Source organism: Rattus rattus, chromosome 9 (genome assembly GCF_011064425.1).
Source record: "Rattus rattus isolate New Zealand chromosome 9, Rrattus_CSIRO_v1, whole genome shotgun sequence".
NCBI classification, from domain to species: Eukaryota; Metazoa; Chordata; class Mammalia; order Rodentia; family Muridae; genus Rattus; species Rattus rattus.
The window spans coordinates 62,405,416-62,424,894 of NC_046162.1; the positions used below are offsets into that span (position 1 = coordinate 62,405,416).

At 48.7% G+C, this 19,479-nt stretch overlaps 2 protein-coding genes across 3 annotated transcripts in view; one reads left to right on the plus strand and one right to left on the minus strand.

Moving 5' to 3' along the window:
* The window catches only part of B3gntl1 (UDP-GlcNAc:betaGal beta-1,3-N-acetylglucosaminyltransferase like 1), a 54,968-nt gene extending 40,530 nt beyond the window's left edge, over positions 1-14,438 (plus strand). The window contains exons 7-12 of the mRNA XM_032912779.1: positions 2,045-2,140; positions 2,899-3,023; positions 9,423-9,558; positions 9,681-9,749; positions 10,070-10,144; positions 14,284-14,438. Of these exons, the coding sequence (XP_032768670.1) occupies positions 2,045-2,140; positions 2,899-3,023; positions 9,423-9,558; positions 9,681-9,749; positions 10,070-10,144; positions 14,284-14,364 (582 nt within the window). The 3' untranslated portion in view covers positions 14,365-14,438. The remainder of the gene's footprint in view (positions 1-2,044; positions 2,141-2,898; positions 3,024-9,422; positions 9,559-9,680; positions 9,750-10,069; positions 10,145-14,283) is intronic.
* Positions 14,439-16,820: 2,382 nt separating this feature from the next.
* The window catches only part of Tbcd (tubulin folding cofactor D), a 160,763-nt gene continuing 158,104 nt past the window's right edge, over positions 16,821-19,479 (minus strand). For both annotated transcript variants that reach the window (XM_032912781.1, XM_032912780.1), the window contains one exon: positions 16,821-17,069. Coding sequence is in view for 1 of the 2 variants with exons in the window: in XM_032912780.1 (XP_032768671.1) it covers positions 17,052-17,069 (18 nt within the window). In the remaining variant the exon portion in view is untranslated. The remainder of the gene's footprint in view (positions 17,070-19,479) is intronic.

Genomic DNA, 19,479 nt, shown 5'->3' on the forward strand with positions numbered 1-19,479 from the left:
GCCAATCCAGATGTAGAAGTCTTAGCTCTTTTCCCAGCACCATGTCTGCCTGCACACCGCTGTGGCTCCCACCAGGATGATATTGGACTAAACCTCTCAAACTGTAAGCCAGCCCATTTTTTTTTTCTTTATAAGAGGTGCAGTGGTCCTGGTGCCTCTTCATAGCAATAGAAACCCTAACTAAGGCAGGTGGTCACCGCTGATATCAGGCCTGCTTAGCCACCATAGCCTGGAACCTAGCCACTTTCATACTCAAGGGGACACTGCCACTATACAGATTTGTTGGAGTGTTGTGATGGTGAAGTATTCATCGTGCCAAAAGACACTCCTGGACCCTTGCTACTGTACTGGGGAGGTAGCAGAGAAAGCGGACTAAAAGCAGGGCAGATTCCTGAGGTAAGAGGCACAGGTGTCTCTTCCTTGCAAGGACTGTGGCCTTTTCTTCTATCCAGGGCAGTCCTGTCTTAGCGATGCCCCAGTCCCCTCACTCCTGTCTCCTTTAAATTGACTTTTAATTATGTATTTGAGTACCATGTAGCTAGCCCAGGTTGGCCTTAAACTCCTGATCTTCTAGCAGTACCCTTCTCAGGGCTGAGATTACAAAGGTGTTGGTTTTATAATTCTTTAAACATTGATTTGATTGATTGATTGATTGATTGATTGATTCTGTGTCTGAGCATGTTCCTGCCATTATCCACATGTGGAGGTCAAAGGACAGCTTGGGAGAGACTTTTCTCCTATTGTGTCAGTTTCCAGAGACTGGACTCAAGTCCTCAGGCTTGGTGGCAAAGACTTTTATCCATTGAGCCCAGTTTAAAATTTTTTCTTTTTATTACATATTCATGTGTTCATGTGTGTGTACGTGGCGTGCCATTGCACCTCACAAGTTGCACCTCACAAGTGTTTAGACTGTAGGTGCATATTACCACGTCTAACAAGATCAGGCTGCTCTTTCCCTGGTAGTCTTTTGTCCTGGGATCAGCGGAAGCTGGGCCCAGACCACATACAGTCAAAGCAAATCATAAACAGGTGACGTCATGTGAGTGTGATGGGTTACAGTGACAGAAAGCCCTAGGGAATGTGTCCAGGGAGCTGTAAGCATGCCGGTCGGGGGCTTTAAGGGATGCACAGGAGTTAGCTACTGAGAAGGCAGAGCAGTGTATGGAAAAGCGTGGTTATGGTCCAATGGCATGGCAAACCCAAAAGTTATGAGTGGTGGCTGCCCAGAGCTCAACTGAGTGCTGTGCTCACCACACCTACTGCAGATTATCTCAGCTGCTCCTCCTGATCGCCCAAGGCTCTCCTTGGCAGGGCACTGGGTTTTGCCAGGTGCTACAGCATCTATTTAGATTCTTGTCCCCAGTCTGTCCCTGGTGCAGTTATCCCAGGGCAAATGCCACCTGCTCATACGGCATGGTCTTCTTCTGTGACAGCTAAACTTAGCTCACTAGCATTTTGTTGGATCTGTTCATAAGGAACACTGCTTTCTTGTGACTTTTTTTTTTTCCGGCTTTGATATCCAGTGATTTAGAAAGGCTTCTCTGCTCAACTGTTTTTGGAAGAGTTTGTGAAGAGGGTATTGGTTCTTTAAGCATTTGTCAGTGTACACCAGAGAGCCACCTGGCCTAGGCTTCTCTGTGGGAAGACTCAAGTCTCAAGCTCATTAAAAACCACTCAGGTTTTCTGTCTTGAGTCAGTTCTGATATTTACGCCATTCTGAGGAGCCGCATTCCGCTTCCTTAATCTAGTCACTGCTGCTTTCTTTCATGCTACTTCAGAGTTCCCTTCGTGCAATTAAAAGCAGTGTGTTCACTGTTGGTTCCCATCTACAGACAGCCTCGCTGTCTCTCATAAACAGAGGGAGCCCTACTATGTTTAGTAATGAAGACTGGGGACCTGGAAGTGGCCCTGGTTATTTCTACCTGTTCGTCATATGGTCTATACTTTGAATCTTCATTTCCACAAAGGAAGGATGTCAGGATTGTGGGTTGTTTACAACAGGCTGTTCTCTTCTGTTAGTGTCATTGGTGCTAATTCCTTTCAGGTCTTCACCTCCCACGGCCCCACCGTGATCATGCCTACCTGGTTCTGCTCTCGAGCCTGGTTTTCCCACGTGGGCCCATTTGATGAAGGAGGACAGGTAAGTGCCAACCAGTAGAATTTGGGCTCTTTGTGGGTTCCCCTAGTTAGGCTGGGGTTTTCAGCTTCTTCCTACCACTCCTCTGTTAGTTTCCTGGTTCTTGGCTCAATATCCCCCCCTTCTGCCTGTGGTGGTGAAGTACAGACTTGTAGCAGACTACACTGTGGGTGACTCCCTTTCATCTCCGCCTTCCTTGCATTCTGACTCACCCAACCTCTCCCAGGTTCAGCATCCCATTCAGGGCCTCCTGGGAAGTCAGTTTATCGTCCCCCTTCTCTCCACTTTCGTGGGCTTTCCACTCTCTCGATCATGCAGCTGAGAAGCCACTCTGCTCGCTGATTATCTCATGGTTCTCTCCGTTGATAGTTTGCCCCCCAGACCTTTTCCAGTGTACAAAGTGGAATTTAAGGCAGGACAGGGTCTCGAGACCCTCAACTCACCTACCTTCACTTCACCCTCAGTCTGTCTTAGAATTCATTTCTTACCTGCTGAGAAAAACTAATCTCCGTTTCTGTCTGGTGACCCACATCACCCATAAGTGTCAGAATAGAGTCTTTCCTTTTATTGAGGCAAAACCTGGCTGTGGTGTCCAGGTCGAGCACTAGCTTCTGGGTTCAAGCAATCCTATGAGCTCTGCCTCCCAGATACCAGGGCCACAAGTGCCACCATCCTTGGCTCTAAGCAGAACACTCTTCCATAGCACCTGATGGTCAGGCTCAGTATCCAGCTTGGTGAGCACTGTCCTCTGGCTTTTGCAGGGGGTTCCAGAGGATCTGCTGTTCTTCTATGAGCACCTCAGGAAAGGTGGTGGCGTCTTCCGGGTGGACCACAGCCTGCTCCTCTACCGATACCACTTGTGTGCAGCCACACATTCAGTCCTTGAGTAAGTAGGACATACCAAGTTCTGCAAACATCTGGGACGGTCCAAGAATAGGTGAGGTGCTAGTGTAGCCAGGCCTAGGTCACTCGCGAGTCACTGGTGTGACTGGGCCCAGGGTTGGTGGAGTCAGGCCTCATAATGGCAGGATATAGGGCATGCCACCGAGCAGGTTAAGGAGGGGTCAGAGTATACTACATTACCCTTGTAGGAAGTCCTTCAGAGCTGCTGGATGTTCCACAGAGTTCAGGAAACATTAGTGCAAAAGCCAAATATATGAGTTTCCCTTATTGTGTGAGGTGAAGGCTCGCTCCCCACTTTCTTCTCATTTGCCCCAATCTAGCATGGCTCACCGTGAGCCCCAAGAGGAGTTCTGAGAAGAACTCCCTCATGGTGGAGGGAGTTGTCACAGCTGGTGTCTGAGCTATGCCTCCATAGCTGATGATCCCCTCTCACTTTTCTTTGTCTAGACAACTCTCCTCCTAGCCCCCTGGTTAAAGAAGTGGATAGGGTAAAAGAGGGTGAACTTGTTAACTCCTCAGTCTGTACTGTGTGTGAGACACTTATATCAGCCACCTCACTGTAATGTGAATTGTGCCTGTGCTAGGGGACTGTCCCCTCTATGGCCCACTGGGGGGAAGGGACCTCTGGGTACTGTCTTAGTGTTTTATTGCTATGAACAGACACCATGACCAATGTAAGTTTTAAAAGTTTTACAACATTTAATTGGGGCTGGCTTACAGGTTCAGAGGTTCAGTCCATTACCATCAAGGCAGGAACATGGCAGCATCCAGGCAGGCATGGCGTGGGAGGAGCTGAGAGTTCTACATCTTCACCCGAAGGAAGCCAGGAACAGACTGCGCATCCTCAGGCAGCTAGGAGTAGGGTCTCCAAGTCTACCCCACAGTGACACACTTCCTCCAACAAGGCCACACCTCCTAATAGTGCCACTCCCTGGGCCAAGCACATGCAAACCATCACAGTACCTTATTGCCCAAACCATGGATTTGCAGTAATTTACTTCCAGCTCTAGAGTGGCAGTGGTTATGTCCCTGACCTGGCTGGAGCTGTCTGAGTGGACCTTCCCTCCTGAGTATCTTACATCTACCACTCAGGCTTCAGGCTCCAGCATCTCAGTGACTCTGGGGTGGGTCCCTGGACCTTGGGCCTGCACCATTTACAAGATTCAGCTTCAGGTACAACAGAACTTGCCCTCCTTGCGTCTGAGCTTCAATCACAGCTTTAGAGGAGCGTATTGCAGGGTTGCTGTCAGGAAGCAGACCGCTGATGGGACCTGCTCCTAGGAAAGATGCTCAGAGGACATAGCAGTCCTGAAGGCCTGTGGGAAACTCAGAACACACAGTGAAACCCACAGACAGATGCACATGTAGTGCAGGTTTAATCAGTCTTTTACATCACTTAACAAACACGTAGGAAATATGTAAGGACTGAGAAGATTCCAGCAGCCCTGCAGACGCTAGCAAGGCTCTAGGAGTTGTGTACTAAGCTGTAGAACCTGTCTTAATAGATTTTAAATGGCTGAAACTGTATGGGATATGCCATGTACATCTTAGCTGCCCAGTTTCCTATGACAAACTGGTAGGCTAGTAGCTTGTGACCATAGGTGTTTGTTTCTCAAATGCCCCGACCCGCAGGGCAGTCGACCAGGGTCTGGGGTTCACCTCGGAGAGAATGGGGGATAAGAGACGCAAAGAACGGACAGCAAGTCAAGAAGTTTGATCAAGCTGACAATTTTTAATTTTTCTCAGGCAGAAGATATACTGGAAGAAGCAAGATGTGGGGAGGGGTTAGGTAACCACAAAAGAATGGGCCTGGCTCGATGACCAGGATATTGGCTGGGTAAATCGGCCAGCGGGGGGAACAGTAGGGTGGGTTGCTTAGTGACCTGACCACTGGTGCTAAGTGACCTGACAACCAGATTTATTCTATCTATCAAGTTCAAGCAGAACCGCAGGTGCAGGCTCAGGTATGGCTGCTTTGATCTAGCATAAGCACAATTGCTTTTTAACATGAAGGCTGCTCCCAACACTGAAAGGTCTGCATGTTGGTCACAAGTGGTATCTTCCTACCGTGCTCTCAAATTCCAGGAGAGGCACCATACTCTCTGGGGCGCCATCTGCCAAGAGCTTCACGTCCACAATATCTCTGGGGTAGGATTTCAACATAGGGAATGGTGGTACTAAAATGTTGCACCTTCAGCCACCAAAGCATTAAGTTAGAAATCATTACAGTATCTTGAAGAATCTAACATGAGGAAATTAGGCAGCCAAAGGGAAAAATCACAAAGGAAAAACATATAGGCTACAGCCTTCAGCATGTGCCATGGAGCAGTAGAGACTCCAGGTAAAGGAGGAGAGGCCAGGGATAGAAGAGGAAAAGCTAGAATAATAGCAAGACTGTTGTAAAAATAAAACGGGGAATTAACAATACTAGCCATCCCACAGACATTTAACCAAAAAGTAAAAGTTTTAATTTAGTAACTTAAGAACATTCACAGAAGATAGCCAGGCCAGGGGACTTTTCTGGGATATCCTGTAACATGGCTAAGGAAAGTATCAGTTTCTGCAACACCATTTTAGGAAGCAGAGGAGGACGCTGTTGGGAGGTAAACAGGCTCAATGCTTTGGAGCACCAGGTGTCCGAGACACTGAGCGGAAGGCCATGCTCGCCACCGATCAATCCAGCTGCAGTCTCATGATGCTTGGGGCAGCAGTGCCCGTGAAACAGATACACAGCAAGAGTACAACTGTTTAAAAAGTCTCCTAGTATGGTTTACATCACCCTGTGTTAAATCTTAAACACAGCACTGTTTGTCCAAGGAAGGCGCCCCTTCCCACGGTCCTCTGATAGAGGTAGAGTGTGTGACAAAGCACCGTAGCAGCTGTCTGGGCACCAAGCTGCAACTGTCCCTGGTGCCAGTTCTACCGGCTGGTGAAACCATCTTGCACCATCGTTGTGCAGGCCACGTGAGCGTGAGGTGCCTTGAGATCATGTGGTCATTTGTGTAAGGGAGGTCCTTCCCATGCTGGTCTGTGAAGCTCAAGCCACCTGGGTGGTGACTTGTAGCCCACCCAGCAGGCATTCATCATGTCTCTCAATGGAGCAGCCTGTGTGTACAGAGCAGCCTGTGTGTACAGAGCTCACTCCTTTGTGTTTGCACAGTAAGCTTTGCCACCCACAGCACAAAAATAAGTGATCTAATGTAAGTTTCTGTGTTGGATTAAAGTCTTTAAGCTGTGAGCGGCGGCACCTCCCAGGATAAAAGCTGTAATTACAACCTGAGGCTTGCTTAAGAGTTGAATTTGCACAAACCTCAGGTGGCAATGGTCTTGATTCTGTCATTTTTAAAGCTCAAGATGACCTGAATTTGTGTCGTTTCTATGTATGTGTGGAGTACTTCACATGGCAGAGGGCACGAGAATAGCATCTCCGGGAACCAAACATTCCTTAAACTTGAGAGCGGCTGAACCTAGTATGTTGTCACGCCATCCCTGTCTGCCTTTACTGCTGCTTCATCCTACAGATCATGTATGGTTAGCCGTTTACGGTGCAAATGCTGCCTGCCCTCTTCTGGAATCACGGTTGAGGTCTGTAGAGAAGTATGTTTCTGACCTTGTTTCCCACGGCCATATGATGCTGGTTTAAAGAGCACCAGATAAGACCGTTTCTCCAGATGAGCGCATAGCAACAAGAAGCACTTCAGTAGGGATGGGGGGGCTGGACTCGACACCACTAGTGACCTAATCCTTGGCGTCCAGCCTGAGGCTGCCTCTGCTGACCTACTGCTGCAGTGGTACCTGACAGGCTGTCCCCTGTGTTCTTATAGCCTTTTTTTTTTTTTTTCTGACCACAGGTGCTCCTGGCCATTGGCCATATCCTCTGGGAATAGGCCACCACTCCTACCCGGGACTCCTATGAGCTGGTGCAGTACTGATCTGTGATGTTTTAGCCTCTTCCCAGAAAGTTCCAGAAACTCTCACATACAGGTCCAAGAAAACCAGTTCCCTTAGCTATTGACCCTAAGCTCTAAATTGATGGTTTCATAGCAAGAAGAGATGGATGTGTTAGGTGCCAGATGGCCTGTTCTCTAGGCAGACTCCTAGGAGAAGCGAGTCCAGTGCAGAATGCTCCTTCCTTTTTATAACTCCCCGCATCCTCTGTTAGAGACCACCTAGTAAAATTCAGAAGACTAAGGGCCTTATGGGCCTAAAGCCCAGTCCCGGTGGGTCATTCCTCTATAAAATCATTGGTGCCCAGTGTTTTGGGGAACCAAGCTGACTTCACTGTACAGGGAAACCCACCATCCTGCAAATCAACTTCACGGATTGAATATGTGAGATCTTGCAGGGTTTTCCTTCCACAGAAACACCCAGTAGACCCAGCTAGGGCATGGGCAGGATGTCACCAGCACATCACCTGTGCTTGGTCTCTAACAGGGGCTGCTGTTGCACGTGTTGACTTACCTGTGTACATGCCCTATAACATACATGCAGAAGCACACGTTCACATGTGCACTCATACCACACAAGTGCATTGTAGATGCACTCCTGGTTTTGATGCATATACACACATGTTCATCTTGTCTTGATCAGACACCAAACAAAGCAGACCTCTTGTACTGACCAAGGCTGTGGAGACAGGCCCTCAGGTGGTCCTCAAAAGGTCAGGTAAGGACAAGCAGCCCTCTGAACAGGGCAGTCCTTGAAAAGCCTGAGATGACAGAAGGGGCCTGGTAGCCCCTGCTACATCTCCTGTGTTTGTGCAGCCATGAGCCCTAGCAGGTCTCCTCAAGGGCACTTAAAGGCAGGAGGCAAGGGGAGACCCTTGTGGCCAGGATGGGGTTTGAGGTTTGCCTACTGGTGCACCATAGGGTCTGAGCAGCCTGTGCCTGGATTTCCCTCACACTCACTCTGAGGAGAACCCTCATCCACACTTAGGCAGAACAGATGCCCCAAAAGGCAAGTCTTGCTTTTTGGCTCTTAGCTCCACCTTGCTGCTTCTTGACTGGTACCATCACGTAAGGTTTGCTGAGGGATAGAAATCAGAAGGGCCTTTCTTGGCTTATGACATTGGTGAAGTATCTGCTCCTTGCATGAGGCCTGTGAGGTCAAGGCTCTCACTCTTAGGGTCTTCCATTTCCTTATGTGATGGTATGGCTGCAGTGAGGTATACGTATGGAACTGAAGTATATCTTGTTTGTGACTTTCTCATTGAAGGTGGGGGGGCACTACAGCCATAGGCAGGACTGGCTGGGGTTCATAATTAAATGCTATTCACTTAATGTGGTTCCCCAGAACCCCTAGGGAATCCCCTACCAAAAATCACTGACTGAGCCCAGCACAACCCTAATTAGAATGTTTAACTTGGGAGGTCTCAAGAAAATGCTGAACTGGCAAAACGTGCTCTGATGTAGGTAGTGACACAAGAGGTTCCACCCAAAGGACCAAGATGCTAGGGGTCTGGGCAGAGAGACAGGGTGGAAGGCCTGGCCCTGAGATTAGGGACAGTGGGTAAGTAGAGCTCAGGGGAGAAGAAACAAGCCCTGGAGATCTGCAAACCAAGGGCCTGCTGCCTGGGAGCAGGAGCAGGTATGTCTGTGCTCAGAAAGGGACATCTCTGGGATTGTCTGAGGCAAGGGACAGCCTGAGGCAGAAAGTTTACTTCCTAATGTGTTCATATTACCAGACCTTTCTTCTGAGTATTGACTAAGCTGGGAAATTAGACCCATGTTGTTGGGTCTACTACAACTCCCTTTCACTTTCTAACTCAAAAGGACTAGTTTCACATCCTGGAGAGGTGCTCTGTCAGTGAGTGCTTGCTGCAGAAACACAAGGACTTAAGTTCAGTTCCCAGCATCTACACAAAAAGCTAGGAATGGCAACACACACCTGTAATCTTAGTGCCGAGAAGGGAGACAGGAGAATTCCTGGAACTTTTTGGCTAGCTAGTCTTGCTGAATTGGTGAGCTCCTGCTCAACCTTGTCTCAAAAAATAATGTGAAGAGTGACAAAGATATGAGATGCCAACCATTGGCTTTGCATGAACCCTCATACATGTTGACACAGCTGCCAGATAGAGGGGGGGGGAGGAGAACAAACGAACACACAGCCATCCATCAGGTCTATATCAGGTCTACATCCCGCCTAGAAAGCAGGACCAATATGGGTGGCCCAAGGGCATTTGTTTACATGGTTCATGGTTACCTCTTCCTATGAGAGGTGGCAGAAGAACAGAGTTAGAGCTCGCTTGGATATGGTTTAGATTCAGTGGGCTCCCAGCCTAAACAGGGTGTGGCACTCATGTATGTCCCCAGGGCTAATGGGCAAGGTGGCACTGGAGCCCACACATCTGGCCACTTTAGCTTCCCTCTCTACTTGGCTACAGGATGACCATCTGGACTCACCGTGTCCACTTCCTAGAGGAACAAATCCTTCCTCACTGGAAGTCCTTCACCATCTGGAATGCAGGCAAGCAGGGGCGTAAGTTATACCGCAGCCTGACTGCAGCCAGCCGGCACAAGGTAGGACACTTTCCTCCTCATTCTGTTGGCCACTCTCCTGCCTCCCCTGATGCTATCACATCTTTATCCTGCAGTCCCACCCCCACCCCCACCTAACTACTAGCCCATGTTCACCCCCCCAGGTGGTGGCCTTCTGTGACATTGACAAGAACAAGATCAGGAAGGGCTTCTACTGCCACGAGGACTCACAGGTGTGTAGCCATGTGGCAGAGCACCAAAGCCCCTTACAGGGAAGGGCCTTCCATACCATGCCAGACTTCCCTTACACTCACTTGGGCTCTGCCCCTCCTTGGGGAAATGGCTACATAATGTTGGCCTACCAGAGTGAGTTGGTGGTTCTTGTGGCTATCAGGTGGCTGGGGCTGCCAGAACCTGGGGGTGCAACCACGTGTCCTGTCCCCATCTGCTACTTGATCACCAGCTACTGAGCAGAGGCTGTGGCTAGCACAGGTCTCAAGGAGTTCCTTCTGTGTGAAGCCCTAATGACTCACAACTGGCACCATCTCTGTAGGAGAGACCCAAGCCAAAGGTTCCCATCCTGCATTTCCAAGCTGCCCAGCCACCTTTTGTCATCTGTGTGAAGCTGGTGAGTACTGGCAATGGCTGCAGGGCTCCTGGGTATCCGCTGTCCCACTCTGATCATAGCAAAACCAAGGACAAGACCTGACCACGGGCCCTGGGACATAGCCCACTACCTATATGCTCTTACTGTAAATCAAATCTTACCTTGTGGCCATAGGGACACCCTGGACTAGGCTAGAGGCCATAGCGGCTGCTCTGTGGGCTGCATGCAGCTGGAGAGTGGCCTGTGGGTCCTAGGGACAGGGTGGTGGTGGGCACCCCTGGTAACACCCTTACAAAGCCTTTTTCACTCTTTCCTTTAAACACTGAAAGCCATTGTTCTGAGCCCAGCCATGATGGTCTAGGTGCCATGGTTCCTGCTACTCAAAGGGCAGCCTTACCCACATATAATATAGCTTGGTGGTGACCAGTAGGGTCACAGGACCCTCCTTTGGTTCATCTGGTTTCTCCATTTTTGGTCATGTGGGCATAGGTGCCAAGCATCCTGTTTCTGTGCAAACTGAGGTTACTTGTGGTCAGTGCAAAAAAGAATCTCGGTCTCTCCAAGGAATGGGTCTCCAACAGTTGTGCCAAGCTGAAAATGGACAGACAGCAAGCGTCTTACTGGGGCTAAGGCTAGACTTTCTTTATCTACTCTGGACACCGTCCTTGGTAGGTCAAGTTCCTGGTAGACATTCCCTCAGGAGACTTGGCTCTTCAGATATTATTCTTTAATATGGTGACATTAACTGATTTTATGATGACAGTCTAGTGTCCTGCATAGGAATTTCTCCCCAGTGAGAAACCTCACGTTCATCGACAGGTAGCATCTGTCACAGGTCCATCTGGAAGGGATTTATATTGGCCTTTCCTGGTAGACATTCCCTCAGGAGACTTGGCTCTTCAGATATTATTCTTTAATATGGTGACATTAACTGATTTTATGATGACAGTCTAGTGTCCTGCATAGGAATTTCTCCCCAGTGAGAAACCTCACGTTCATCGACAGGTAGCATCTGTCACAGGTCCATCTGGAAGGGATTTATATTGGCCTGTGGAGGGCCAGTGTGTCTTGCCCATGTGACCACCTCCAGGTCACTGACCATGTAGAATCCTGCTGGTCAGTAGCCCTACTTCCTGTCCACAGTTCTTCCTCACTGTAGTAAATGGGTCGGTCTCTGCACTGGTCGGAAGCTCCTGGGTGCATCCTGCAGCAGAGCCAAGCAGGCCTTATACATCTGCTCACCATTGGTCTCTGAAACCAGCAGGGGTAGTCATCATTCCTGCCACCCACCATTCTGCTCAAGCTTTGAGTCCAGGGCAGTCTTATTTCTAAAGATCTCACTGTAAGTTGTGTATGATTTGCTTGACGCCTTTTGTTCTTAAATAGTTTTTCTCTTTCAAAGTCCTAGTGGGAATTTCCAGATACCAGGTGAGAGGGCATGGCCACACTGAATGTTAGCAGCCCCAGGACAAGGCATCGCCCTCTCTATTACCAGATGGATATAGTAGGCCCTCAGCAAAGGCAGCCTCAGCCTCCAGTTGCAGCTGTCCACCTCAGTTCATAGGTCATGGAGGGGATAGTAGGTGGTGGGCCATGCTGCTGAGACTGGAGGACACAGGCCAGACTTCAGCCTGTTTCAATCCATGGTTTCCAGTCTGTGATACCTCATTTCAGGTCATGGCAGGGTTAGGCCTTGGTTCTAGCCCCTGAGAAAGATGTGTGTCTGTCTGTGTCTCCTGTAGAGTGATGTCACACAGCAGTGGATGTGGGGACAGTCAGGAACAGCATTCCGCTGGCGACACTATGGGAGTGGAAGGCCCCTGCTTAGTTTTGTACCTTTACCAAGCGTCCTCTGGCAGTCCTATAGCATTTCTCTTAACACAATGAGGGAGACGGCCCACCTGTCATGTGCTGTGTATTTTGAATATTCTTCCATTTGTGTGCATGTGTGTTTGTATGTGCTGATGGAAAAGCTCACTGCCTTCTAGTGCTTCATCATCAAGACAGGTTCTCTCACCGGGAACTTCCTTATTCAGCAAGACTAACAGACAAGCAAGCCCAAGGGGTCCTTCTGTTTCTGATTCCCTACTTCTGTGACTGCAGGTGTATCCCACCATACCCAGCCTTTACAATGGTGCTAGAGAGTGAACGAAAGTCCTCATGCATGTGTGCATGCACAGCAAACACTTTCCTGAAGCCATCTCTAGCTCAGGAGTTTTAATTTATAAACTGATGTTTGCCATTTAGAATGACTTACACTATTTGACTTTTCCCCTTGTGAAAGTATGATTCATTCTGAGATGGCTACTCTTGATCATGCATGACACTTTATAGAGCACTGCCCACGTCTGTATCTAGGACTTTTGCTTCTTAATTTTATCTGTGATACAATGAGAAGTTACTTTGGTAGAAAGATAAACTAGGAATCCCAAGTTTTCTGTTTTGCACATCTAATCGTCTCAGCCTCTCATCTTAGGCAGCCCGTTCTGATAGGGAATGTGCTGGCTGAGATGCTCATTTCTGCTCCTGGGTCTCTTTCTACCAATCACCAATTCGCATTCCAGTGCCTTACCACAGAGGGAAGCTACTCTTCCTTACTCCAGAATTTGTCTCACATTTTTATTTAAATAAACTGCTGTATATGCAGAGAAAATGTCTCATCTCAACACAGATTGGCAAGCACGGACCTGTAGGTCACATTTAGCCCTCCACCTGTCTTCATAAGTAGCTTTCTTAGAATACGGACAATGTGCGTTCACAGAGCAGAATTACTGCCTCCTTAAGAACAGAGCAGATGCTCTTCCAAGGAGATGTGCAGACTGCTCACCTATGCAATGGCTCAGAGAAGAGCAGCAAGACCCCACACACAGCTCACAACATGATGACTCCAGCCAGCAGGACACCTTGGCATCAGCACAGCACTGTGCACACAGAACTGTCTGCTTGCCCCTCGTGTGTATGGACTCCCAACTTTGCTCTTACACCCGGTTCTTCTCAGCGCCTGTATATGATCATCCACTGTGTAGACTACTGGATCTTGTTGGCATGTCAGGACCCTGGCTTGTGGGAGTCATCTCTAGCCTTCAGTTGTCACTCATGCTGCTGTGAGCTCCCATTTCTATGGTTTATCCCAGAAGAGAAGTCAGGTTGAACACCTCCAAAGACCACCTGTATGGGCAAACTGATTGTTTTCTATCCTTTTAGAGTTCTTTCTTGCTGTAGTTGTAGGAGTATCTTGCTTAAGGTTGAGCACCACTCATCTGGTGGAAACTTAGATTTCATCTGTCACATTTATAACTGGGCTTCAACTGGAATACGGTGGCAGAGTTGGCTTTGTGTCCTGCAGTCACCCTCTCCTTTCACCCTCACAGGATTATGTTAACTATTTGGAGCACACGAGTAGTGATGTGTTTAACAATGTTAGGTCTCCTGGGGCGGGCTCTGACCTCTCCTGGCCCAAGGCTGACGGCTTCTCTGGATGTTGGGAAAGGAGAGGTGAGGGAAGAGTGGAAGGGCAGCAGGTGCAGCCACTGCGGACACTTCCGATTTCCCAGGTAGAATGCTTTTCACTTCCTATTTCTAGCACTGGTAGTGGTGGGACAGGTAGAATCAGGGTGACAGCCTAGTTTAGAGGCCTCTTGTGTTAGTCAAAGGACAGATGACTTAGGAGGAACGGCGCAGTTCCTCCCACATCTTGCTGCAGACTTCATCTGCCGATAGGCTGTTCTTCAGCAAGAAAATGGGCCTTGCTCCTGTCCGGGACTGGGGGATGACAGGTAAGAGGAATCAGAGGGTGGGTGCTGGGCAGATACCCAGTGCACAATTCCTTGGATAGACAGAAGGAAAGGTGAAATATTCCTGGACCAACTGAGAGTGGCTCAAATGCCTTCTGTAGGGGCCAACACCAGGTGGCAAATGCACCTTTCAGTACCTCATTGCTGTTGGTGTCCAACAGATATATAACAGCAGCACTGGCCACTGCCCTCAGTGGCCTTTGGTTCTCTTCAGGCCTCCTCCCTAATCCGTAGAGGATCTTAAGTTCATTATGAGCCACCTAACAGTAGATTAGGTAGACCCACTCCCAGCCCCTGACCTGAGTCTTTGCAAGAGTCCCAGAGAGTGAGAGGAAGTCTGACTGAGCTGGATCCTCTCTCCCCAAGGACCTCACAGGGGGTGAGTTTGAAGACAACCTGAAGTCACTACACTTGCAAGAAGGCCGGGACTTCGTTCACTTCAGCTGAGGCTGCTGCCAAGGTGGGTGTACACAGCAGCACTAGTAGGCTCTGAGCCCTGTCTGATCTGCCTCCCTTTCACACAGACGGCTCAGTCTCTGCTTCCTCCAGCGTCTCCCCTCCCTCACACTTACTGCATTAATTCTCGCCCATCTGTTTCTGCTTGAGGCTTAAATCTCCTAAGAACCACTTTAGGCAAATTTCCTATAACTTTCACCAGCTAGCTGGTAATTTTTTAAAACTACTTTTTAAACAGGAGTTTGCAAAAAGTTCTGGGTTCTAGAAATGTCTATTAAGCTAAGCTTTTCTTCATTCTGAAACCATCTGTACTGGCTACCTTCCTTATTGCTGTGACCAAATTCCAAACAGCCAACGCCTCATGGTTTGAGGGTCCATCATGGTGGGGAGGGCATGATGGTGGAAGTCGTTCCCAGCTGGAACTCTCCACCTTCTCATCTTAGTGGAGCAGGAAGTAGAGGGGGGGCCAGAAGCAAGGGTGAGGTCTAGTGACCCACTTCAAGCTAGGCCTAATTCTAAAAGGTGCCAACGACTGGGGCAAAATGTTCAAACACGAAGCTGTCAGAGACATTTCACATTAAAATGATAAAATCCTTAATAACACATCTCACTTCTCAAGTGATCTTTTAGATCACGATCTTGATTGATCTCAGGCTTTGATCTTTTTGAGTTACATTGTTGTTTATTTTGTAGCCCAGGCTGGTCTTGAATTCAGCCCTCCTGTCCCCACCTCCTGAATGGTGGGCTGCGAGTGTATGCCTGGCTTAAACTTGTTACAGTCAGACACATCCAAGACTCAGAGCTCTAACAACTTTCTACTTAAGAAACCCGGGCACCTCCCTCTCCAGCACTGTGCCTTCCCACATCTTGGATGTTAGACCTCCAGTCTTTTGCTTTGCTTTTGTTGTATATTGTTTCTGGAGTTACTGGCAGAGTTGGTTCTTAGTGATGGGTTGATCTCCCTGTCTGTGGACGCTGGCCTCATCCTCTTAGAGGTTGTATCTTTCTGTCTTGGAATTACCTAGTCTTTTCAACACAGGAGTCTGGGGGACTCACTGGATGACTCCTTTAGGGCCACAGCTCCTTCCTGTGAGGATAGTTTTTCCATCTATAGGGTCCCAGGGTTTTATCAGGTTTCTTGTGGGCTTTTAGCTACTCTACCCCACTACCAATACTTCATGACTAGGTTTAGGAACCTGGCCGTGGGCACAGTGGCCGTAGCTACTTTCTTCCTGCTGTTAAATCATAGGTTCACAGGAGGCCAAGTGAACACTCTTGTGTGGGCACACACCTATTTGGCCTCCTGCCCAAACATGCCCACTGCAGAGCTTTCCATGGGGGCTTTCACATGCCCCCATATTTGCTGAGTCTAACATAAACCCAGCATTATTGCCGTGATGGACCGACCTGATCACACCAGTTGTCATTATACCTGGAGAAGAGGGCTCCCCCTAAGAACTTCAGTGGAAACCCTTCCTGCTGAGGTCTTTCTAGACCACCAGGCATCCGGTGGGAATAGTTGCCTATGGTGGGATCTGCATGCAGAGGGGGCTAGCTGGGAACAAAATCATTTACTTCACCCATTAAATCTCACTGAAAGGGACATTACTCTGCTAGAGTGACATCAGTAGGTCTGTTGGAAACCAGTTGGTCTCCATGTCTTAAAATGTCCTGTTTGGAATTGTGTTTTAAAATACTAAAAATAGCTAATTCTGTTTCCCAGCAGACATCACAGCAAAGCCAGTCTCATACGCGGCCGTCTCAGCTGATCTCAGCCAGGTTTTCTTCTACTCACAACAGAAAGGTGTGGGAGACTGGAATGAAGTATGAGCCAGGCCTCAGCCTCCAGAGGTCCCTGCCACCAGGGCAGCACAGCAAACCTGCAGAACTCAGGCCTGGAAAGTGGCTCCCGATAAAGGCGGCAGCCTGTGTGCTCTCCGTTCTGGCTCCATGAGATGCAGGCTATTGCACTGAGTGGACACGTATTACCACAGGACTTGGCTTGAGACCCTGGCCACTTCAGCCACATGTCCATCCTCAACAGCTTAATAAGCAGTGATTGGCAGTCCTTCCCAGGCCTGAGAGACAGAGAGGCTGAAGAGGCAGGCGTGGGGCTACCACAGCAGGACAGGTAGCCATGCGGGCCTGGGACAGGAGGTGCAAAGGATCCAGGCTTCGGGACCAGTGTTGTCATCTACATTCCCACAGGGATGCTGGATTCTCATGATCTCTTGCTCAGACCATTGTGATATTGTCGGTGGCTTGGCTGGCTGAACATGTGAGAGAGCTATCTGTTACTGCATCCGCCCAGCACTTTAAACTCTACACCAGGGTGTGAAACACCCATCATGCTACACAAATCACACAGCAAGGCCCTGAAGAGGAGCCCACGGTAGATCCTCCAGCTCCTTTTGCACAGACGTCCCAGAGACAGGCAGAGGCTGGGCTGTGTGATACATGATTTAATGAGAAGCACATCTGTGTGACAGCAAAAGTATGGGCAGTCCAGGCCACCAGAGCACAGCATGCATGAGGAATTGCTGCTCTCTGGGGATGGCCTCCCAATCCATCTAGCAGCAGGTGCTACCTTTCTCAGAAGTCTGTGGCACCAAGTTTCCATGATGGTAAAGCCTGTTGTGGAGCCTCAGGGCAAGGCATCCCAGCTAGGCGGGCAAGGCTCAGCTTCCTGGAACAGGCTGTAAAGAGACATGGCAACATCAGGCTGGCTGGCACCCCACCCTCTTTGATATATGGCTAAAGCCAGCCATGACCAGAATCCTGGCAGCCTGAACTGTAGTAATAGCTCTGTGGCCTTGTCAGGGTAGATGTAAACTCAAGATCACTGTGCATAAAGGACCAAGACTACACCATGTCGACATCTGTTGTCACCACTCCTAGAGCCAATCAAGCGACCAGGCCACACCTGTGTATCTCATTATGGCTCCTACAGGGGGAAGCCCTGGGGAGACTTGAGCACACAGACCCAGTGTAATAAACACAAAATCTCTCTCAACATGACACAGCCATGACAGGAGCTCAGGCACAGAGCTGACTCAGAGCAAAGAGGAGTAAGGAAAGAAGCTGACCAGGGAGACCAGGCCAGCTGAATACCAAGACCTCAGGGTTAGTACAAACCAGTTTCAGACAGGGCTCTGCAGCAGGAGGTCAAGGCCAGGGATAATGTAATGTGTCAAGAAAGAGTGCTGGCCACAGGGTAATCGGGGACAGAAGAGCAGAGCTGTGAAACAAGTTAACAGGGTAGGAAATGAAATTCAGATAAGGGGGAAAGAAACATTAAACAGGAAGGTCAAATAGGAAACAAAGATGGTGGATGTAAACTTGCCTATAATTATACAGTAAACATGAACTCATGAAATGCTAATTAATAAAGATGTTAAGGCGCGATCTTGACTATAACATTCCTAGACATTGAAAGTGTGACAGGAAACAGATGTCACCACACTAACAGTGAGCAGAAGAGATGTTAAGAGTAGGAACACAGCTTCTAAATGCACCCCCCAAAGTTTAAACATAATTAAAGGACATTCGAGACAAATGCAAAACATTAATTCCTCAGCAGATGGAGGAAAATGACAAAAATGTGTACTAATGGGTCTCACAATTAAGAAAGCTGTTTCTCAGAATGTTGGAGAACTGAGACCTCCATCCTGAAACTGGAGAGCATATATAAGACACAGAACCTAGCAAAGTCCACCAAAAGGCTCATAAGTACCTGAGAATACCAGTCAGGGGGGGCTTCCATGGTTAACCTCATGAGACCTGAAAAACATCCACTCATTCCCAGCAAGGAAGAAAAGTCACCCCTGTGAGGCATACTGGAACCAGGTCTACTAGCTCCTAGGCTAGATGGGCCAGGCCTAGCCTGAGATTGGAGACAGGCTGGCCAAGTAGAATGTTCCGCTCTCCCCCACTCACCCCCAGGATGCTTCTGGGCTCCTGGAGGACTCAAGTTCTATAAGAGCAGAGAGCCCAAGGTCAAGGGTACAAACAAATGGAAAGACCCTTAGGCCTATACCACAGACATCTAACAGCCCCTTCCAAGAAGAAAAGCAAGCCACACACTGCTGTCCATTCCATCAGCACATCTACTTGTTAAGATGTGTGTATGCTAAGAAAAACATGGCTCAGAGAAAGCGCCTTTGACATGGAAATGGGATTATTAAGTTCAATCCACTTCCTTAGCTCACCATACCTGGAAGGTGAGCTATGGAGAAGATACAGGTGGCTGTGGTGGTTTAAATAAAGAACGGCCCCCACAGGTTCATGTGTGAATACCTATCCATAGCTGGTGGAACTGTTTGGGAAGGATTTGGAGGTGTGTCACTGGGAGTGGTTTTGAGGTTTCAAATGATTCCATTTCCAGTGATCTCTGCTTCCTGTTTATGGATCAAGATGTGAGCTCTCAGCTGTTCCTACTGCCATGTCTTTGCTTGGCCATTATGGACACTAACCCTCTGAAACCATAAGTCCAGTGAAGTGCCATCTTAAATTGCTGTTGCCATGGTATTTTGTCACAGCAGCACAACTATAACCCAGTAAAGGTATAGGGAGGGGATCAGAAGATGGTGTTGAAGAACAAACTAAAAGAGTCATTAAACTGGCACGTGAACTTTCTAAGCAGAGATGCAAGTGGTGCATGAACTGGGGACCAATCACACAGACAGCATCTCCATCTGTAGGACTTAAGGGTGACCTTCCAAGGGCCTAGTGTCAATCAACCTTAGCTCCATTAGCCTCAACATAGTCCCAGGCCAACCTGGCTGGTAGTGTAAACTGACAAACTAGTTCTGAGGGTTTGAACCACAGACAAGCTTTGGCAGGATAAAACTGGAGAATGGACATGGTGAGCGCCATGAGCTGTTGTGAGAGCCATGCCTCTCCCATCACACAGTCTGTACTGACTTACAACTGATGGTGTGATCCAGTGTAAGACTCCAAGTGCAGTCACTGCACAGTGGTGGTGACAAGACCCGAGCCATCTGACACAGGAAGCATAAAGTGACCTTCCCGTCACACAACAGTTTGTCCCAAGTAACTGAACTTCTCCATGTAAAGTCGGTACACAGAGCTTTCAGACACAGCAGG